This window comes from Narcine bancroftii, chromosome 5, assembly GCF_036971445.1.
Source record: "Narcine bancroftii isolate sNarBan1 chromosome 5, sNarBan1.hap1, whole genome shotgun sequence".
Classification (NCBI taxonomy): Eukaryota; Metazoa; Chordata; class Chondrichthyes; order Torpediniformes; family Narcinidae; genus Narcine; species Narcine bancroftii.
In genome coordinates this window covers 166279677-166300255 of record NC_091473.1, presented here as the reverse complement: position 1 = coordinate 166300255, position 20579 = coordinate 166279677, and the positions used below count along the sequence as shown (strand labels likewise).

The 20579-nt window shown below is 40.0% G+C and overlaps 1 protein-coding gene across 10 annotated transcripts in view; it reads left to right on the top strand.

Annotated features, from left to right (window-relative positions):
• Positions 1 to 20579, top strand: part of slmapa (sarcolemma associated protein a) — a 173928-nt gene that overhangs the window by 41057 nt on the left and 112292 nt on the right. For all 10 annotated transcript variants that reach the window (XM_069939609.1, XM_069939605.1, XM_069939606.1 and 7 more), the window contains exons 2-6: positions 1425 to 1572; positions 8417 to 8489; positions 12738 to 12774; positions 15749 to 15811; positions 16567 to 16662. In XM_069939609.1, coding sequence (XP_069795710.1) covers positions 1425 to 1572; positions 8417 to 8489; positions 12738 to 12774; positions 15749 to 15811; positions 16567 to 16662 — 417 coding nt within the window. The remainder of the gene's footprint in view (positions 1 to 1424; positions 1573 to 8416; positions 8490 to 12737; positions 12775 to 15748; positions 15812 to 16566; positions 16663 to 20579) is intronic.

Here is a 20579-nt window from a genome sequence, read left to right as displayed (position 1 = left end):
CTGTAAAAGAATGGCCAGGTAATTCAAAGTCCAACCCCCCCCCCCTCTAAATCACTCATCTCAAAGCAGTTCCCAGACACGATCTCTTTGGGTCAGCTGCTTGAGTCAAGAAATTCTATTGGAAAATGTGTGCCTCCAATGGCATTGCATGGAATAACCAATTTTTTTTAAGAATGTGACATCATGTCCAACATCATCCCTTTCCTTTACCTTCTCATTACTGCAGTCAAATGTTATTCTATAACAACTTTGACATGCAGACAATTTATGGCACTAGCTGTTATGGGCAGGCCATATGAAGGAATCGTCTCAGCTGATACAATCATTACTTTTTTTTTCTAGTCAGCTAATGTGTGTTGTAGACATAATGGTTAAATATGACTGAAATCACAAAATTTCATGCTGGTCTACATCTGTGAACAAACCAGATTTAAAATAATTGAAAATGACTTTATAAAAGTTGTATGGAAGTATTTTTTTGCTTCCTTTGGTGAATGCAAATTACATTGAAATTTGAAACAAATTTAACGTGTCAATTGTTGCCATGGCACTGAAATAAAACTTTAATTTTCAGAGCTGCCTTGAAGAACTCGTTTACTCCATCATAGATTGACCAAGCTTGATTTGTTTCAGTGACAACTTGTGAGGAACATTTGTGAAACCTTTGTTATTGCTTGGCACCATTTTGGCCACAACCAGCAGGAACTCTTCCTCAGCTCTCGGACTTGAATTCCTGATTTCTTAACATTTTTTTAACCATGAGCCATAACCCCTCTAAGAAATATTGGAGTAAGCAAAAAATGGTATATTTGTTTGAGTTAACACCAAAGCAATAAATGCATCATACAGTTCTATTCAGAGAAATAGAGCTATTTCTAAAATTGTAGTATTCAGCAGGAGCAGGAATATTACAGTTTTACTGGAGCCAATTGATTTAGAAAAGCAGGAAAGCTCATTGAGTTGCAAAATTTGTTTTTGTTTAATATTATCAGTTGGTGTTTTTTTTGTTCAAAATGAAGTTTTGAGCCCGTAAGAATGATATAATGGATGAGTTTTCATAATAACATGATCTTACTCACTTGACTGATCATAATTTTTTTTGTATCAGCAATCATGGTGAGAGCAAATCTGATTAATGACCTTTAAAGTGAATATTGAATTGTAGCCTTTCAATCTTTGGAATTAATTGATTAACACAGAGAAAATCAGCCAGGTACATACAGTAATTCTTGAAACAAATGAAAAATAATTTTAATGCATAATAAAGCGTTGCCACTGAATTGTCTAATTCGAAAATAATGCATTTATGGTTTTGGTTTTTTTTTGAAAGATCACAAATCTATTTAATTCTGAAGATGAATGAAATATTTTGCGATTAGCATAATAGGATTCACTAAAATTACTCATTTTGTTTTTTTATTCAGTTCTATTTACAGGACACTAAAAGTAGTAATGGTACGTTTATTAACAGTCAGCGATTAAGTCGAGGATCAGAGGAAAGCCCACCATGTGAACTCCTGTCAGGGGACATCATTCAATTTGGTGTCGATGTGACTGAGAATACTAGGAAAGGTAAGAGCAAGAATCCAATATGATATTACAGCACACTAGCCCAATAGCACCCATGTCTTCATCCAAAGAAAGCTTATCCAGAAGATGTAGATGTGTAAGGGACTTCAGATGCTGGAATCTGAAGCAAACTGGAGGGACTTGGTGATTCTAACAGCATTAGGTGAAAGCAAAGAATGCTTTGTCTTTAACTAATGATATTCAACTTGCTAAGTTTCTCCAGCAGATTTTGTTTATAGAAAACACGCCTCTGTAGCGACTCACCAGAGGCTTAATCGAACCAGCTGGGAGGTTTCAAATGACATCAAGATGTCACAATACGTTGGCGTCATTTGGAATGCACAGGGTTTCAAAAAGCTGGAGGTGACTTTTGAGTAAATGACTTTTACTGAACTTCCCCTTGACTATGTTTGATCATTTTCTCGTTCTTCATTTTTCGCATGGTGACACAGTTGCTACATTTGTGACGCTGACGGGCCCAAACGGATTTTGGACCCAACGTGGACGTCACAGTGGTTTTGCTCAAACTGCCTGTCTTTTGAATGTCAGACTTCAAAAAAATATTGGGCAACTCATTCGAGATACATTGCCTCCCTCTTTCAGGGAGGAGGTGTACCATCCTGGGCACAAATTGATCTGCACTTGGTGGGCGAGAAGATAGCAGAGGATTTAATTTACAAATGGGAAGCCAAATTGCTGTTAGGGAAGAAGAGCAGCCCCATACTAAAACAAGTGATTAGTATTGGGACCAAAACTAACCAGTATCTGAACACTAAAGTGGAGCTGTCACCAAAAACGCCCCTGATCCTATTAATGGTAGATAACTAGATCATGGATATCTGGTGCTGTAATGGCATCAGGTACATCGAGAACTGTTACGAGCAGGGGCAATTAATGTCATTTGAGTAGCTAAAAAATAAATATGCTTCGCCAAATCAGACATTCCACTGCTATCTTTTCTATTATGTCCAAGTATGGCCCTACCTCAATGCAGTAACATAGAGGGCTTGATTTGAAGGGTGAGTGGTAAGAAATGTTTTTCAGCAATGTATTGCCTGCTCCAGTCGGAGGGACCAAAACTGGGCCTTCATAGGTTGAGAGAAAGATGGGAGTCTGACTTGGGCATTGCAATTGATGAGAGATGCTGGTCCGACTTGTGCCGGGAAAGTATGACCACGGTCATCAATGCAAGGTACAAGTTGGTGCAGTATAACTTTTTGCACCAGCTGTATCTAACGCCACAGAAAATAAAAAGGTCAAAACTGGAAATCTCTGACCAATGCTTCAGATGAGGCATTGCGACTGGGACGTTCATGCACGCAACCTGGTCAAATACCAATTTGAGGTCCTTTTGGGTAGATCTAGGCCAAATCCTGGAGAAGATTATAGGCAAGCGATTCCCACAGGACCCAGAGTTGTTCCTGTTGGGAAGCATAATGGACATAAGGCTTACCATGAAGCTGTCCATGTTTCAAATCCAATTTGCGTTAATTGCATTGGTAGTGGCCAGGAAGTACATTGTGGTGACTTGGAAGTCCAACTCTAATCTTAGTATCGAACGAAAGAAAAAGGAAATGCAGAGCTACGTTCCCCTGGAGAAAGTAACTTGTAACCTGAGAAACAAATACAGTACCTTTCGTAAGATCTGGCAGCCATATATGCACTACATAGGCGCAAGGCAGAGATTGGTTTCCCCGCTCCTTGCTGCAGCTTCCTCTCCCTTGCACTGATCCCGATCAAGAAAAGTCAGGAATGAATAATGGCTCAGGGCTGCCCACTGAGCTGCGACAATCCCTGACCCTTGTTTATTAATTATTTTACTGGTGTTAAGGTTTTGTTGTTGTTGGTTGAAGTTTGAGTGAGTAGTCTTGTTTTATGTGTGGGGGGAGGAAGGGGGTGGTTGGTAGAAACACAGGCTTGTATACACAGTCATAAAGAAAATGTATATTTGAATGTGAACTGCCATTGTTGGCATGACATTGTATATGGCTGTACAAGCTTGTGTGAAAATATAAATAAAATATTCAAAAAAAAACTGCCTGTCTTTTCGACCACTTAACCTGAAGTTTGGTTTGGGCAGGCTGAGGCACAGTTCCACATTCACAAGATAGAAGTGGATGCCACTGAGTACTATCATGTGGGAGGCGTCTTCAACCAGGACACGGCCAGTCGAGTAGTGGATTTCCTTTTGGATCCACCAGCTCTCGGCAAGTACGAAGCCTTAAAAGCCCTCCTTCTCCGGATTTACGGTCTTGTGACGCAAGCGAGATGCACAGCTTCTCCATATCGATGGCCTGGGGGACTGTGCCCCTTCGGAGTTAATAAAAGACATGTTGGCAGTGGTAGACGGCCTTCGACTTTGTTTGCTCTTCAAGCAGTTGTTTTTAGAGCATGTGCCAAAAGACATCTGCCTCATGTTGGCTGACGAGGACTTTGATAGCCCTCGAACAGCAGCCGCCCATGCAGATATTCTGTGATGCACGGAACACCAAGGCGCAAGGCCCACAGAAATTAGTGCTGTGTAACACCCATAGGCCCATGCTCCACGAGTACTGGCGACAAGGTTGCATGTTCCCCCAGACAAGCATGACTATGGCTATGGCGGATGGCCTTCGTAATAGCCTACTCTATGTCTGGGATGAACTCACCCAGCGCAAACTTTGATTTGACAAAGGTGTGGAGGTTAGTATCCTTCCTCCTTCAAGCTTTGACACCTATACCAGGAGCGCAGGTCTGGCACTCACTGCGATGAATAACAGTTCGATATGTATGTTCAACACACAGACTATACCCCTGAAATTTGGTGACTATAATTTCACATAGATGTTCATTCTTGCTGCTGTGTCCCAGCTGTTGCTGGGTGCTGACTTCCTAAGAGCCTACTCACTGTTGGTGGTCTTAAAAGGGCACTGGTTGGTGAACACCACAATGTTCCAGACTTTCCACCTCGGAAAAGTCATCTGGACACCATGGAGTACTCGAACAACGAATTCACCAAACTTCTTGCGGAGTTTACAGACATTGTCACTCCCAGTTCTCCACTGCCGTGCCCAAACATGGCTTCGCACACCACATCCTCCCCTAACAACCTCCTCTACAAGCCTGAGCCTGATACCTGCTGCCTGACAAGTTGCAGCTTGTAAAACAAGAGTTCCACAAAATGGAAGAACTTGGAATCATATGCAGGTCTGATAGCCCATGGGCTTTCCCACTACATATGGTTCCAAAAGCCACGGGATGCTAGAGACCTTGTGGGGATTACAGGCATCTCAATGACGCTACCACTGCAGACCGCTACCCTGTGCCCCATGTATAGGACTTTTCAGCTAATTTTCATGAGGCCAGGATATTTTCTAAAATTGATTTGGTTTGTGGGTACCACCAAATACCTGTAAACCTGGAAGATGTGCTCATGACTGCCATCATAACACCATTTGGCCTCTTTGAATTTTGAGAATGCCTTTTGGGCACAAACAGTCCAGCGACTAATTGGCGCAGTAGGGTGTGGCATGGACTTACTTTTCGTATACTTGGATGACATTCTCGTCGCCAGCCACTCCCACAAAGAGGAACTGCAACATCTGTGTTTACTCTGCCGCCGCCTATAGGAGTTTGAGCTAACCGTGAACCCTGCCAAATGCAAATTTGGGCAGTTCTCTATCGAGTTCTTGGGGCATCAGATCAGTAGCTGGGGTGTTGTTCTATTGCCAAACAAGGTGGAAGCCATCCTCAAATTCGCAAGGCCTGATACCATCAAAGGACTCAGGAATTTGTGGGGTCGCTTCCTACCTTCTGCAGCTCATATTATGAAACCCCTCTTCGACCTCGTGGCCAGTGATGCCAAAGAACTTGAGTGGACAAAGGAGATGACGGTAGCACTCCAGCAGGCCAAAGATGTCCTAGCGAAGGCAACCTTGCCGCTCCATCCACAAATGGATGCGCCAACCGCCTTGACAATAGACGCTTCCGACGTGCAGTAAGTGGAGACTTGGGACAGTGCACCACTGGAAAATGGAAACCTCTAGAGCAGGGGTGGCCAACCTTTTTAATTTAAAATTTTTAATTAAGACATACAGCACAATAACAGGCCATTTTGGCCTATGTGTCCGTGGCGCCCAATTAACCTACACTCCTGATACGTACACATGGCCTGAAATGGCCTGTTACCGTGCTGTATGTCTATATTAAAGATTAAAAATTAAAAGGTTGGCCAACCCTGTTCTAGAGTTTTTTAGTAGGCACCTCAACTATGAATGCAGGCTTGGTATTGGAGAACTGAAAGACTGCTAAAGTGACTTCTAAGTTGTTTCAGCAGATAGAAAGGGATGAAACCGATAAATTACAAGCCAGTCTTTGAAATTTTTTTTTTCAGCAAGTAATGAGGAAAATCTGAGTATATTTATTTACCAAAATAGTGAACAAGGTTCTGTTAAAGTAGACCTGAAGATGCTTTAAAGCAAACACGAATACAGTTACAAAAACAAACTTTAATCACTTTTCAAAGTCTAATAACTCAGTTACAGCAAGAAGCTAGTCCCACAACCTGAAAGTCCCCTCCTAGCTTACAAATCATATATTTTATACCTTCAGACACCTGGGTCTCCAGATCATTAGAACAGACTGTTCCATATAAGTACATATTCCTTAGAATTCTCGGGATTTGTTAATCAGGGTTGTGTCCTTTACTCTATAGTACTTTACCAAACATGGAGCTCCACCTGATAACAAGAAAGAATGGAATGCAGACAACTGCCTTCTAGTCAGTAGTTTAAAATTTACATTCTCAGTTCAACATGCAAGACTGTATTGAACTGCAAAATCCCTCTATAATGCAAGAAAACTGTCTAGCTGGATCTAAAATTAACTCCGCAAAAGTGGGGGAAAAAAGGGTAGTGGTTCATGAACATTTGGAGGCTTTGTGCACTGGTGCCCCACAGGACTTAGTGTTGACATATGCGTTCATGATGTATGTCAATGATCTGTTTTTTTAAAAAAAAAAATGGGAACGATTATTTTTTCACTTCTAGGTTGTAAGTATTATTGACAATGAAATGATTTACTATTTTAGAGGGGTAATGCTGAATGTTATGGTGAGCACAACTCTATTGCAGCACCAGTGTGACGGGTTCAAATCTGGCAATATCTGTAAAGAGTTTGTACTTTCTCCTCTTGTATGCATGGATTTCCTCTGTGGGCTCTGGCTTCCTCCTGTGTTCCAAAGTCAGATGGGTTAGTAAGTTAATTGGTCACATGGGTGTAATTGGGCGGCATGGGCTCATTGCCAGAAGGGCCTATTACTATGCCCCTATCTCTAAATTTAAACTTTTAAAAGTGATGGTATTGAGTTGGGAACTCCAGCAAAACATTTTCAGTGATAGATTCTGAAGTTCGTGAGATATGTCCCCAAGATCTCTCATCAATTTTTACAGATGTACCAGAGAAAGTATCCAATCTTGGATCCACCTTGAGAATGATGCCTCATACGCCAGGCTGTTGCACATTGACCAGCTTGGCATTTATCAATTTATACCTCAGTGAATGAACTGTCCTCACTGGGACTTGGTACCCCTCTCTACAACTCGATCCTGGATTTCTTGATTGAAAGACCAGTCACTATGGGTTGGAAGCCAAACTCTAAGCCTGATCACACGGAGCACTAACACACCTCAGGGCCGCGTGCTCAGCCCACTACTGTTCACGCTACTAACTTACAACTGTACTGCCAAGTTTAGCTTCAACGAGAACATTGAGTTTGCGGGTGACACAATGGTAGTTAGCCTGATCAGCCATGATGTTGAGTCTGCTGATGGAGAGGAGGTTGAGAGGCTTGTACAGTGCTGCAGGAACAACAACCTTTGTCCCAAAGTAGACAAACCAAAGGAGATGATTGTGGACTTCAGGAAAATTAAGGCGTCCATTTAAAGGACAATCTTTCCTGGATGTACATCAATGCCTAAACTTGCAAAGAAGGTTGAGGAAGGCAAATCTACCAGCCACCATCCAAACAACATTGCACAGCAGCACAATAGAGAGTATCCTTGCTGGCTGGCTACATTATTAGTGTGGAACGGTAGCTGCAAAGCAACAGATTGGAGGTCAATATGGAGGGTGATTAAAACTGCTAAGAAGATCACTGGAGTCTCCCTTTCCTTTATCGACAATATCTACAAGGATCGGTGCTTAAAGAGAGCTCAGTATCATTGAGTCTCGTTGTCATCCAGCCCGCAGTCTCTTTGAGACGTCACCTTCAAGGAAGCGGTTCAGAAGCATAAAAACTAGGACTGCCTGGCTGGAAAACTGCTTTTTCTCACAGGCAGAGACTATTGAACAATTTTAGAACCCTGTAAATTATTTTTATGTATATTTATTTTGGATGCCTATGTTTACATGCCATTTGTGTGTAGGTGCACTATGGTCTGGAAATGCACTGTTTTGTCAGGTTGTATATGTTCAATCACTGGACCATGAACTTGAACTTGTACCCACCAGGATTTGGTGCAAATTGCATTCATTCTTTAAGTGCTTGGGCATTTTTTTTTTATTGTTGAACTTTTGCTGCTTCATCTTCTCCCCCCACCCCCAGGTCAAAAATTAGCTGCTCTGCTGTCATGACAGGAAGGGGGGAAATGACAAGTCTTTGTAGCTAATGCAATGTAATAATGAAGAGGAAACAACTGTTACTTAATTTCAAAATTGTGTCAACTGCAAATGGCGTTACTTGAGGGAAAATTAACTTCATTGTCAATTTTAAGATGGTGCAATATCAAATAATATTTTGCCTAGAATATTTCAGGTGAGGTTTTAACATTTAGTTTGATGCACTGTCTTTTTTTATGTTTCTTCCTAGTTACACATGGGTGCATAGTGTCTACTGTCAAGCTGTTTATGCCAGATGGCATGGAGGGCCAGCGGAGATCTGAGTAAGTGTGCCTCCAGTTGAGTATGACTATATGCCTGGCCATAAATTAGTGGGTTTTTTATATATGCACTGGTAATATCATTATTTATAATTTAATAGAGCTGTTGGGGAAGAGCAAACTGAAAATAGAGCAGAAATTTTTAAAGACTTTTTACTTCCATGTTCAGGTATCTGCAATAATTTGTTTTCTGCTTCCCACCCCTCCAAAAAGAAACCATTAAATAATGCTAATATGATAGCATTTTTATTTTCTTAAGATGTTGCAAGTTCCCAAAGCAATATTAGTTAATTACCAATGCTTGCTGTTTTTAGAGAAGTGGTATACTTGAACATTATCTGGTCAAAGTAGCCTTCCAGTTCCGGACAGAATTTTTTTTAAATTAAAGGGTGGGGGAAAGAAATACTTTTTTTTTTGAGGAAGTTGTATTTTGTATTGTAAACCCATATTTAAAGTTAAGAGATATTCATCAGATATGATGCCCTAGCATTATCATTATTTAATGTTTTCAATAATTTTTGGCACCTGAAGTAAAATCGCACCTCTCTAATTTGATGGACTAACTGAAATTTCAGATGAATAAATTGTTGACATGACATTCAATGAAGTATCTCATTACCATATTTTAAATCCAAGATGAATATTTTCTTTACATATCATATTTTTAAGTTGAAATCAACAATTAGTTGAGAAGTGTATGTCTTGTGTGTTTCTATAGTACAGTAAAATCCCCTGTATCTGGTACCTACAGGAATTGCGGATGCTGGATATAAGAATTTTCAGGTTGCCTGAGACACAGACTTATGATGCTTAACTAATCCATCTATATTAAGAATAAACAGTTTAAAAGACAGTACAAAATGTAAAGTAATTTGAAAAGAAAATCGGTATTGTACTCCTTAATTATCACTTGAATCAGGTAATTCCCGTAATTTAAATTTGAACTCCAGTCACTGGCACTGTAGCATCATTGCACTAAACTAACCATGACTCCATCATAATTAACCCCCCTCTCCCCCATGTTCACAGATAAAGCCTTAGAAATATACTTGATAATATACTAATGAAGATAAAGACAGAGATAGAGAGAAACTTTGGGAGAGTCGCTCCAGCATCAGCCATCTCTTATCCTGGGCGCCACCATTTTATTCAGACACAACTTCATTGAAACTTTATTCAAACAGTTGCTGCGGTTGGGGCACGACCGGGGTGCTCCGCTGGCTGAACGTTTGCTCCCACCTTCACCAAGGGGTTGTGCGCTGCTTGGGAGAACCTTTGCTTTTACAATTTTGAACATTCATTAAAATTCTTATTTATTTTAATTTTAAACAAATCTATTTATTTCTTCAATTTTTGGGGGGGCCCGTTAGTTGGGTTGCCAGTTGCTGGAATTCCAGATACCAGAGATTTTACTGTATGCATCTGTCTTATCTAAGCGACTATTATATCCCACAGAATTGTCAGGTTTTTTTTAATGGAGCAGTCATAGATTTGTCTTTGAAATATGTTGAGGCCTCAGTTCCAACTTACCCCAAAGTCTCCTTGTTGCAGTTAAACGCTCCAGTTTCAGTAACATTCTTTTCTGTAGTTGGATGTTCTCTTCTGGTCATTCTCATCAAAATAAATCTGCTTCTTGGTGGAAAAGCCAATATTCTGTTTGTAGTGGCCAGTTACAATGGAACTAAGGGTAGTCCAGGTGCTGTGACACTCCTCTATCAGCTGGGAATCAACCAGTTACACGTGAGAAGAGCTATATTTGAGGGATTTTGACTACATTTTGGCAAGTCAAATCAGTTGGCTGTCCTCCTTCTGCCTTCCTACAGACAGCCTAAAAAAAAGCTCCAGAGATCAGAAATTCCAGAAGGTGGTCGCAAGAGGCTGAAGAATGGTCATAGGACTGCCTTGAGTCAGTGGTGTTCAAGAACTTAGCTGGGAATCTGAATGATTACATCAAGGTTGTTACAGATCGTAACAGCTGTGGATGAGTCTATTTCCATCAAATTGTTCAGGGTTTTCCCTAACCAGAAGCCCTCTGAGTGCCAGATTGCAGACATGCAAGTCCAGAAATGCAGAACATTGCAGAGAAGGTACGACTTGCGAAAAGCCATCTCACGGGTGATGTGGAGATACTGGACAAGAATGGAAACAACAAAGGATATCCAACAGTTGTGACAGGGCCTAAATGACCTAACCTACTCCAAAACCAAATCAGGTGCAGCAGGAGACAGCAAAGCTTCAATCCCAGATGATAGTTCAATGCCTTCCATGCTCGATTTGACCCCCAGAACATGGAAGAGACATTGCACACCCCCATGTTCTCTGATGATCCTCCTAGTATTAATATCCAAGAATGATGTGCAGGCTGCCTTCAGAAGAGTGAATTCAAGGCAAGCATCCAGTCTGGAAGGAGTACCCAGCTGAGGACTGAAAACCTGTGCTGACCAACTGGCCATTATATTCACGGATGTCTTCAACATCTCACTCTGTTTCAACGTGATACGCATCTATTTCAAACAGGCCTCAATCGTACCTGTTCCCAAGAGGGTGTGGTAACCTGCCTAAATGACTACCGACCAGTGGTGCTCACATTCACAGTGATGAAGTATTCTTATTTAAAATATTTTATTTAAAGTGATGAAGTGTTCTGAGAAGCTGATGTTGAAGCATATCAGCTCTTGTCTGAGTGGCGATGTAGATCAGTTCCAATTTGCCTACCGCAGCAGCAGGTGTATGGCAGATGCCATCACGCTAGCTCTGCACAAGCCCTGGAACACTTGATCAGCAAGACACATGCATCAGGATGCTCTACAGTTTGGAATTCAGCATCCCATCAAAATTAATCAGCAAACTCCCAAGACCTGGGCCTCAGTACCCCACTGTGTAATTGGTTCCTGAATTTCCTCTCCTCCAGACCACAATCAGTGAGGATTGATAAAAATATCTCCACAATCTCCATCATTACTGGGGCACCACAGGGCCCATTCTTGGCCACCTGCCCTACATAGCTTGGTATGACAATAATACCATATACAAATTTGTTTATGACACCACGGCAGTAAGTTGTATAAAAAGGGGTGATGAGTCAGCATACAGGAGGGAAATTGAAAACTTGGCTGAATGGTGTACTAACAACAACCGCACACCAAAACCAAGGAGCTGATTGTGGACTTAAGGAAGGGAAAACCAAAGGTGTATGATCTAGTGATTATTGGGGGATCAGAGCTGGAGAGGGGAGCAAATTCCTGTAAGTTTACTATCTCAGAGGGCCTTTCCTAAACCTAATCATGAATAAAACGCGTCAACATCTCTACTTTCTCAGGAGTTTGCAGAAGTTTGCAATGATATTGTAAACCTTGGCAAACTTCTACAGATGCGTAGTGCAAAGTTTATTAACCGGCTGAATCGTGGCTTGATTCTGAGTGGAAAAGCCTGCAAAAGATGGTAGATGCATCATAGGCAAAACAATAAGAAAATGTACATGGAATAAAGCTATCAGAGAGCATGGATCCACAGCACCCTGCTGCCATCAGGAAAGAAGTATAGATGCCACAAGGCTCATACCACTATGTTCAGGAACCCTCCACCATCAGACTTTTAAGCAACAAACTCAATCCGAGACCATTCAAAAAGCAGGATGTTTCTCCCAGAGAACTGATCTTCCCCTTATTCTGTTTCTTTGTTCATTTATAAGAGTACAGGAAAAGAAAATTTTTAAAAACCCCCCAGCATTTTGATGCTTTGCTTAATAGTTCTGCAATTGGTTGCAGTTGTCATACCAAGCTCTGTAGGGCAGGTGGCCAAATATTCCCAGTATGCTGTAATGATCACAAGATAGATTAGCATTAAAACATTTGGAACTAGTCTTAATAGTTTAATCCTTAAACTAAAAGCAAGCATACATACAGCTTTAAGTTCTCTGATCCTTGCAGAGTAAGTTATTAAATGGGGTAGTATAAGCAACCAAAAAAAAAAGTTTTTTCTTGGCTCCTTTCTAAAACTACAGTTTGACAAAAAAGCTCATTAGACTGCTATTGAGGACTTCACAATTGCTGCAGGACAACTTCTTCGGGGAAATGGTATTTGCGGTCCTTGAGCAGAGATGCAGTTGTTCAGTAATTTTAAAAAAAATTTTAACTCTTATTTTTTGGGTTTATCTATTGCATACTATTCGCCAGGATTAGCAATATAGGAATATATTTGAGATTCGATATTTTTACTGTATTATTTTGTGTTATGCATTTTGTCTTCCAGTGTTATTCAGGCTCCTCTCCCTCTTCCTATTGAAAAGGTGAGTGATTCGTTTATAATTAGTTTATTTATCAAATGTATTTATCATTCAGTACAACTTGATGAAACAGTGTTTTCCAGTCCACATTGCAAAACAGTGCAAACACACATACAGACACGACACATACAAGCAATAAATATACACAGTACATATATGAAATTAAATTTTTTACTAAACAGAGCAGTTCAACGGTCATTCAGCAATCTCTTTCTGATGGGAGTAGCCAGAATATGCTTCATGCATAGCGGTAGAGGTCCTTTCTGATATTTAAAGCTCTCCTTAAACAAAGCTCCTAGTAAATCATAGTGTCTTTTTTTTTGGGAGGAGGGGCACAAACCCCAGTGATCCTCTCTGCCGCTTTTATTTAAATTTAGACAAATAGCACGGTGACAGCTCCTTTCGACCCATGAGCCCGTGACGCCAAATTGACCTAAAACCCCCAGTATGTTTCAAACAGTGGGAGGAAACTGGAGCACCTTGAGGAAATCCATGCAGACACAGGGAGATCGTACAAATTCCTTACAGATAGCGTGGAATTCGAACCCTGGTTCCAATTGCTAGCGCTGTAACAGCGTTGCACTAACCACTATGCCAACCTTGATCTGATGCAACACTGTGATGTATCCACCCAGGATGCTCTCAAGAGAGCTCCTGTAGAAGGCTGACCAGGATGGTGACCGGTAGCCTTGCCTGCTTCAGCCTTCTAAAGAAGTGCAGTTGCTGTTGCGCCTTCCTGACAAGTGAGATGTTGTGCGTCCTGTATAGATCGCTTCTTAAGTATATGCCAAGGAACCTAGTGTGCTCCACTCTCTCCACTGCCAAGCAACTAATGTGTAGTGGAGGGTAGTTGGCCCTGATGCTCCTGAAGTCCACAAAAATCTTCTTTGTCTTGTCGTCACCGAGAATCGAGTTGTTACTCTTCCACCAGATCACGAGAGTTTCCACCTCTTCTCTGTTGTGCAACTCATTGTTGTTGCTGATGAGGCCAATTACTGTCGTGCCATTTGCAAACTTGATGACTCTGGACCTGAATCTGGCATTGCAGTCGTGGGTCAGTAGCATGCACAGGAGTGGACTGAGAACATGGCCCTGAGGTGCACCAGTGCTCGGAGTAATGGTGCTCAACGTTCTGCTGCCAACCTGGGCAGACTGCAGACTTTCCAATAGGAAGTCCAAAATCCAGTTACAGAGGGTGATGTTGAGTCCCAGTGAAAACAGCTTCTCCACCAGCTTCTGAGGAATGATTGTATTAAACACCGAGCTGAAGTCGATGAATAGCAGCCTGGCATATGAGGCATAATTGTCCAGATGGGTAAGGACGGAGTGGAGAGATGAGGCTTTAGCGTCGTCAGTGGAATGGTTCCATCTTCTGGCAAATTGAAATGGGTCCATTGTCTCTGTGAGGTACAATTTGATACATTTCACCACCAGACACTCAGCATTTCATAATGGTGGAGGCCAGTGCTACTGGGCAGTAGTCATTGAGGCCTGTTACTGTCACCCTCTTTGGACTCAAGATTACGATGGCTACCTTGTAATCTGCGTGGATGATGGATTGCTACATTGATGTGCTGAAGCTCCCTGTAATGATCTTAGTCAGTTGGTCTTCACAGTCCTTCAGTACCTGACGAGGTAGGTTGTCTGGTTCCACTGCTTTGTGTGTTCACCCTTGATACCCCACCTCAGCCGTGGCTATGCAAGAATTCTTCAGGGGAGACCATGTTTTTCTCTTTCTCGTCAAACCAATGATTGGTCTGTTTGGAAGGGAGGTGTCATTGTTGACTCAAAAGATTGTCTTGTAATCTGTTATTGTTTTGATAGTTTGCCACATGTACCTTGTGTCGCCAGTGTTGCACAGCTGACTATGAATCCTCTGTGTGTACACGGATTGCCTGAGAGAGTTCAGCCCTAACTGATCTTAGTGCAAACGTCTCCTGTCCTGAAGGCCACAACACAAGCTCTGAGAAGTGCAGCAACCTCTGTGTCCAACCATAGTTTCTGGCTATCCTGTTTGTGCAGCATTTGAGCTCCATGGCACCCTCAATCCACTTGCAAATGGAGCCAGTCACTGAGCTTGTTGTAGATGGGTACCTCCCTGAAACAGTCCAGTCTGTAGTCTCATAGCAGTCCGGCCATGTCCTGATCTCCCTATGAACTGGCTTTGTTTGTTTTGGCAGCGGTCTATATGCTGGGGCTAACAGGACTGATATGTGGTCCAACTGTCCAAGGTTAGGGGCAAGGGGCAGCCTTGTACGCACTAGAGATGTTGGTGTACACTTGATTATAGGGTGTTCTCTCCTCGGGTGGTGAACAGTTTTCAAGATGGTGTGTTTAAAGTCGCTAGATACAATCATGCAACCATCAGCGTGAGGTATCATAAATGGTTCCATAAAGCACCTTCATTACTTCCCCTTCATTTGCTGATGGTGGAACGTAAATTGCAGTAATTAACGTGGTGATGAATTCCCTGGGCAGGTAGAAGAGTCTGCATTTCACCATCAGGTACTCTCTGCTGAACAGAAGGTTTTATTCAACAGGGATAGTTTTCACTGATGTAAATGTACAGGCCACTCTTCGAGTCTTACTAGAAGCAGCTTTATCTCTGTCTGCCAGAAGGAAATTAGGCCATGTAGCTGCATCGCCCATTTGGAATACTTATACCCTGTTAAATCGCTCAGGTATTTCATTGAAAGATACTGATTGGCATTATGAGTTACTAACAATTTAAGTGTAAAGGTTTAAAAAAAATCATTAAGCTTGTATTGGATTTGAATGCTATATGTATAAAAGAGAGTAGCTTCATTGTAATAACGTGAGGAACAGCTGGATTTGATGTACTGGAGTCTTTTAATGCTCGTGATTCGCTTTTGAATAAAATATTAGAATAATTCTGAAAATCTTAGTCTTTGCATTTACATTTACTCACTCTCTTCGAATGCTTTACTTTAAACAAGTGTCTCCTTCACTTCCCCAGGTAGCTGCTAATTCTCCCAGTATGTACTCTCAGGAACTATTCCAGCTCTCTCAGTATCTACAGGTAAAACACACTGGTGGCTGCCTCTCTTTAATATTCTATCAATGTCGCTTGTTTATTTTCATATTGTTCACTGAAGCACCTATTTGTAATTTCAACACCCTTTCCATTGTATTTAGTGGTGCAGCAAAGTGGATGTTATATGGAATTTGGAGATGATATTTGAGAGAAATGCAAAGAAAGGCCATGTGATAAATGACAGGAGTTTTCAATTCACGCAAATCATTTGAAGAGAATGGTAGTGATGATCTGTTGCTTTAGGAAATGTAGATGGGTATTAAAGGAAACCAGAATAGGGGTTGCACAGGATAAGAAAAATATGATGTTTCAATGCGTCTCAGATGTGTAAGGGAAAAGATGCATACAATAGAAGAGCACAATGTGAAATTATTAGATACTCAGAGCTCTTATGATTAGTATTCACATGAGATGAAATTAGCTATTGAAAGGCTGAAAATAGTAGCAGAATAAATGAAATGGAATAAAACCTCCTGAGGGAAGGGATTGGTAATTAGGATATTTTGGTTTTCCGGGTTAAGGTTATGAAAAGGTTATGGGGATGCTGAATGTCGAAAATAGATTTATTGTGAGAGGTTTCAGTTTTCTGGAATGGACAAAACCAGAAAAACTCCTACCTATCACATCCGGTCTCTTTTCTCTTTCTTTCAGTTTCTTTTTTAATGGTCAGATTAATTTTAATGAATGTTATTGTACAATTTTCAATATTGAAGTGTTGTTGATTTGTTTTCAAATGTCAGGAGGCCTTGCACCGAGAACAGATGTTGGAACAGAAGTTAGCCACCCTTCAACGGTTACTAGCTAATACTCAAGAAGCATCGGACAGTAGCTGGCAGGTATTTTCAAAATATATGATGCTCAGTAAGTTGCTCATTTTTAGGATATGGAGTATAACTAATTTAGTTTATGATTGAATCCTGAGGAACTGAAAGTACAGTATTGTTAGAGGTATGATTCAATTCAGCATAAAAAATTTTGAAATAAATAAAAAAACAGACTGCTCCCCTATATTTCATGTTGATTTGAAGCCATTATCCTCTCAATATCTGAATTTCTTAACTTTACTGAGATGTCACCTGAAATCCAAACTTGCAATCAGCAGATGTGAAAGGTGAAATAATGTTTCATTTGCCAACTTGGATAAAGGAGAAGGAAAGAAATTTCTAAAGGAATTTCTGAAGATGCCACATGAAGGGTTATTGCGGAAAATGTAAACACTTAAATAGGCCTTAAACTGATTGCCATGAGTTAGAGTGCCAGAGGTATTGTTCTGGGGTCTCAATTGAAACAGACAATATTTACTTTATTCTTTCTCTGCTTGACCAGTTCTCTTCCCACAGATATTTGTGACAATCTTGATGGCTTGCAATACTTTTACACTTCCCACTTCCCTATTCTCTAGTCCCAAACAACTAATTTTTATGATGTACGCCCAGTCTCGCTGCACCTCATTCCCACACTAGAATGATCTGATGGACTTTAAATTCTTCCTCGAAGAGAAGCTCAACCAGCACAATCTTCATGATCACTATCCTTTTCATGGCCATACATGCCCTTGTAACTCACTTTTAATAAATCAAAGATGTAGCAGTAGGAACTTTCATGTGATCAAGCTTTGGAGACACAAGAGACGACAGATGCTCAGATCTGAGGTTAAGTCTGCTCTACTAACTGGGTATGCCGAGCAACATTTTTTTGAATACTTTATTTAAAAATCAAAAGCCACAATTACATCCAATTATAATAAAATACATATATAAAAGAACATGTGGCAATATATTTTAAAAAAACCAAACTCCCTCTCCCTTCTCATTACTCCCCTTCCCTCTTCCCCCTACATTTACCCTCTTAAAGGGAGAAAAGAAAGGAGAAAATCAATCATAGATCATTCAACTTTGTTGCTAGAGAACTAAGAATCATCACCAGAATAGATTGAGAGTTCACATCTTCAAACCAACAGTTTTTTTAAACATGGGCTCCATAGTTTTGGGGAAAAATTGATATGTATCCTGTGAATTATGTTATCTTTTCAAGAGGAATACAAGATTTCATTTCAGCATGCCACCAAATCAGAATTAAAATAGCCAAATATTTCTTAGATACAGCTGGAGTTAATCGTAAAAATTCAATTTGATACATAGTTAATCTTAATTTTAAACTCATCATTTTAATATCTCCCAATAAAAACAACATTGGATCAAATGGGAGTTTAACTTTCAATATTTTATCCAAAAATAATTTAACTTGTAACCAAACAGTTTTAACTTTAGAACATAACCAAACAAAAATCTGAAGACATTAAATTAAATCTTTTTAATTTTTGAGGGGTTAAATACAATGATGTAAAAAATTATATTGAACTAACCTATATCTCACATTAATAAGTTTAATCATATTATCTTTACATAAATTCCTCCAGTCATTTTCATCTATTTTCCTATTCAAATCAATTTCCCATTTCAATTTTGATTTATGCATATTAATTTAGGCATTTTCCTTTGTGGTAATTTATCTCTAGCACTATTTGTTTTGGTAATTAGACAAGAGAGTAATATTAAAGGAATTAAAGCGAAGAGTGAGGAATATAAGATTAGTATGTTTGCTGATGGTTTTAATTTATATAACTGATCCTGAACAATCTTTACATTTATTATATAGGAAGTTAGAAGATTAAGGAGAAATATCTGGTTATAAAAGTGAAATTATGCCGTTAGTTGAGGGGGATTATAATTGGTGTAAGCAAATTGCTTATTTTAAATGGACACAAAATCCAATTATTTAGGAATTAAAATTGACAAAAAAATTGAATAGTTTGTTTAAATTATTTGCCATTACTTTATAAAAATGAAGATGATTTAAACAGATGGAATGATTTATCTCTAACTTTAATAGATGAGTAAATTATAATAAAATGAATATTTTTCCAAAGATTTAATCTCTTTTTCTTGCCAAAATCTTTAAAAAAAAAAAATTTGAGGATCATAATTTAGCTATTAGAAATGTTTATGGAAAGGGAAAATGGCTAGAGTATCTTTGGAAAAAATTAACTTGGAAATTTGAATTACAGTAAATATTCATGTATAATGCGACCCCTCCCCCCCATTTTTTGAGGGGAAAAAGGGGGAAAATTTTACCCTCGTGTATAATATGACTTCCCCTCCCCTCACCCGCCTGAGTCATGCTGCTGTCTGTCACGACCCCTCTCCTCTCACCCGCCTGAGTCACGCAGGTGTCTCTCCGCCCGACCGCCCGAGTCACGCTTCCATCTCTCATGACCCCCTCTCCCCCACCCACCTGAGTCGCACTGCCATCTCTCACAACCTCCCCTCATCCGCCTGAGTTGTGCTGGCGTCTTGCCGCCCGAGTCGCGCTGCAGTCTCTCACGACCCCCTCTCCCCTCACCCGCCTGAGTCACGCTGGCATCTCTCCGCCCGGCCGCCCAAGTCGCAGGTTGCAGAATTTTTATTTTTAAATTTTACTCCTGTGTTTAATGTGAGACCCACCCCCTCCTATTTTTGAGGGGAAAATTTTTTCGCATTATACTCGAATATTTATGGGTAGGTGGTTTAGAACTTACGGATTTTCAGAATTATTATAAAGCTGTTTAATTAAAATTTATTAGTTCAATGTCTTCTTTTCTTTGGCTTGGCAATAAACCTTGAGTATGGGTAAATATAGAATCAGCTAAAATTGGTGAAGAGGATATACAAGAATTTATTTATAAATGGAATTCAAAATTATTAATTGGTAAAGATCCACTGATACATAAACATTTAATTGAATTATGGAATAGAGTTGATTATGAGATGGGTGGAAAGGGTATGATTTAATCTAAAGCACCTTTATATCAGAATAAACTTGCTATTTTCTGTTGGTAATCAGTTTTTAAAGGTTTGGAATTAAGTAGGGATTAAAAAGGTGGAGGATTGTTTTGAGGCTGGGAAATTTATTTCTTTTAATCAAATGAAGGAAAAAGTACCTCGCAATACTTTTTTTGTTATTATCAAGTTAAAGCTTTTTTAATTGATAAATTCGGTAGTAGTTTAAAATTACCCAGACAATTTGCTTTAGAATTGTTAATTACTAAAGGAGATATAAATACATTTATTTTTGAAATGTATAAATTACTACAAAGGAAAATGCTTCGCAACATTGTAGGGAGAGAGAATTGTCGTCGTTTCTAGACAAGACTTGATGAAGGGTTTCAACCTGAAATTAAGTTTCAGACAGTTTCTTTTCTCTCTCTCAGAGCTCGTCAACCTACTGAGTTCCTTCACCAGGTTGTTTTTTGCTTGAATCCAAGCTTCATGTGTCTCCTTCCTCACCTATTTTTGCTGGTTCATTGATGATTTATGGGTGCCACCATGACCTTGCATAGAGCTCCAACTTGTCATCATTTTTGCTAAATTTCACTCTGTTTACTTAGTCCAACTCTGACTTGACTTTCATAACTTGTGTTTCTCCATATTGTGGAATAAGCAACACCCAATGTCCATTACAAACCTGAGGACTCCCAAAGTGATCTTGCCTAAATCTCCTTCCACCTTCCTTACTTCCTGAAGGACTTCATACCATTTCCTCAGTTGCATCTGTTCTGATAATGACATCTTGTATCAGTTATCCTGCGATGTCTTCCGATTTCCTGAACTACGCCTTTCACTCCACCAGATTGAACAAGTCTCTAAGCTGTCTGTTCAATTTCCTCCAACATTGAGTAAGGTTCTTCTTGTCCCTTCTTTTTCAAGTCCACCAT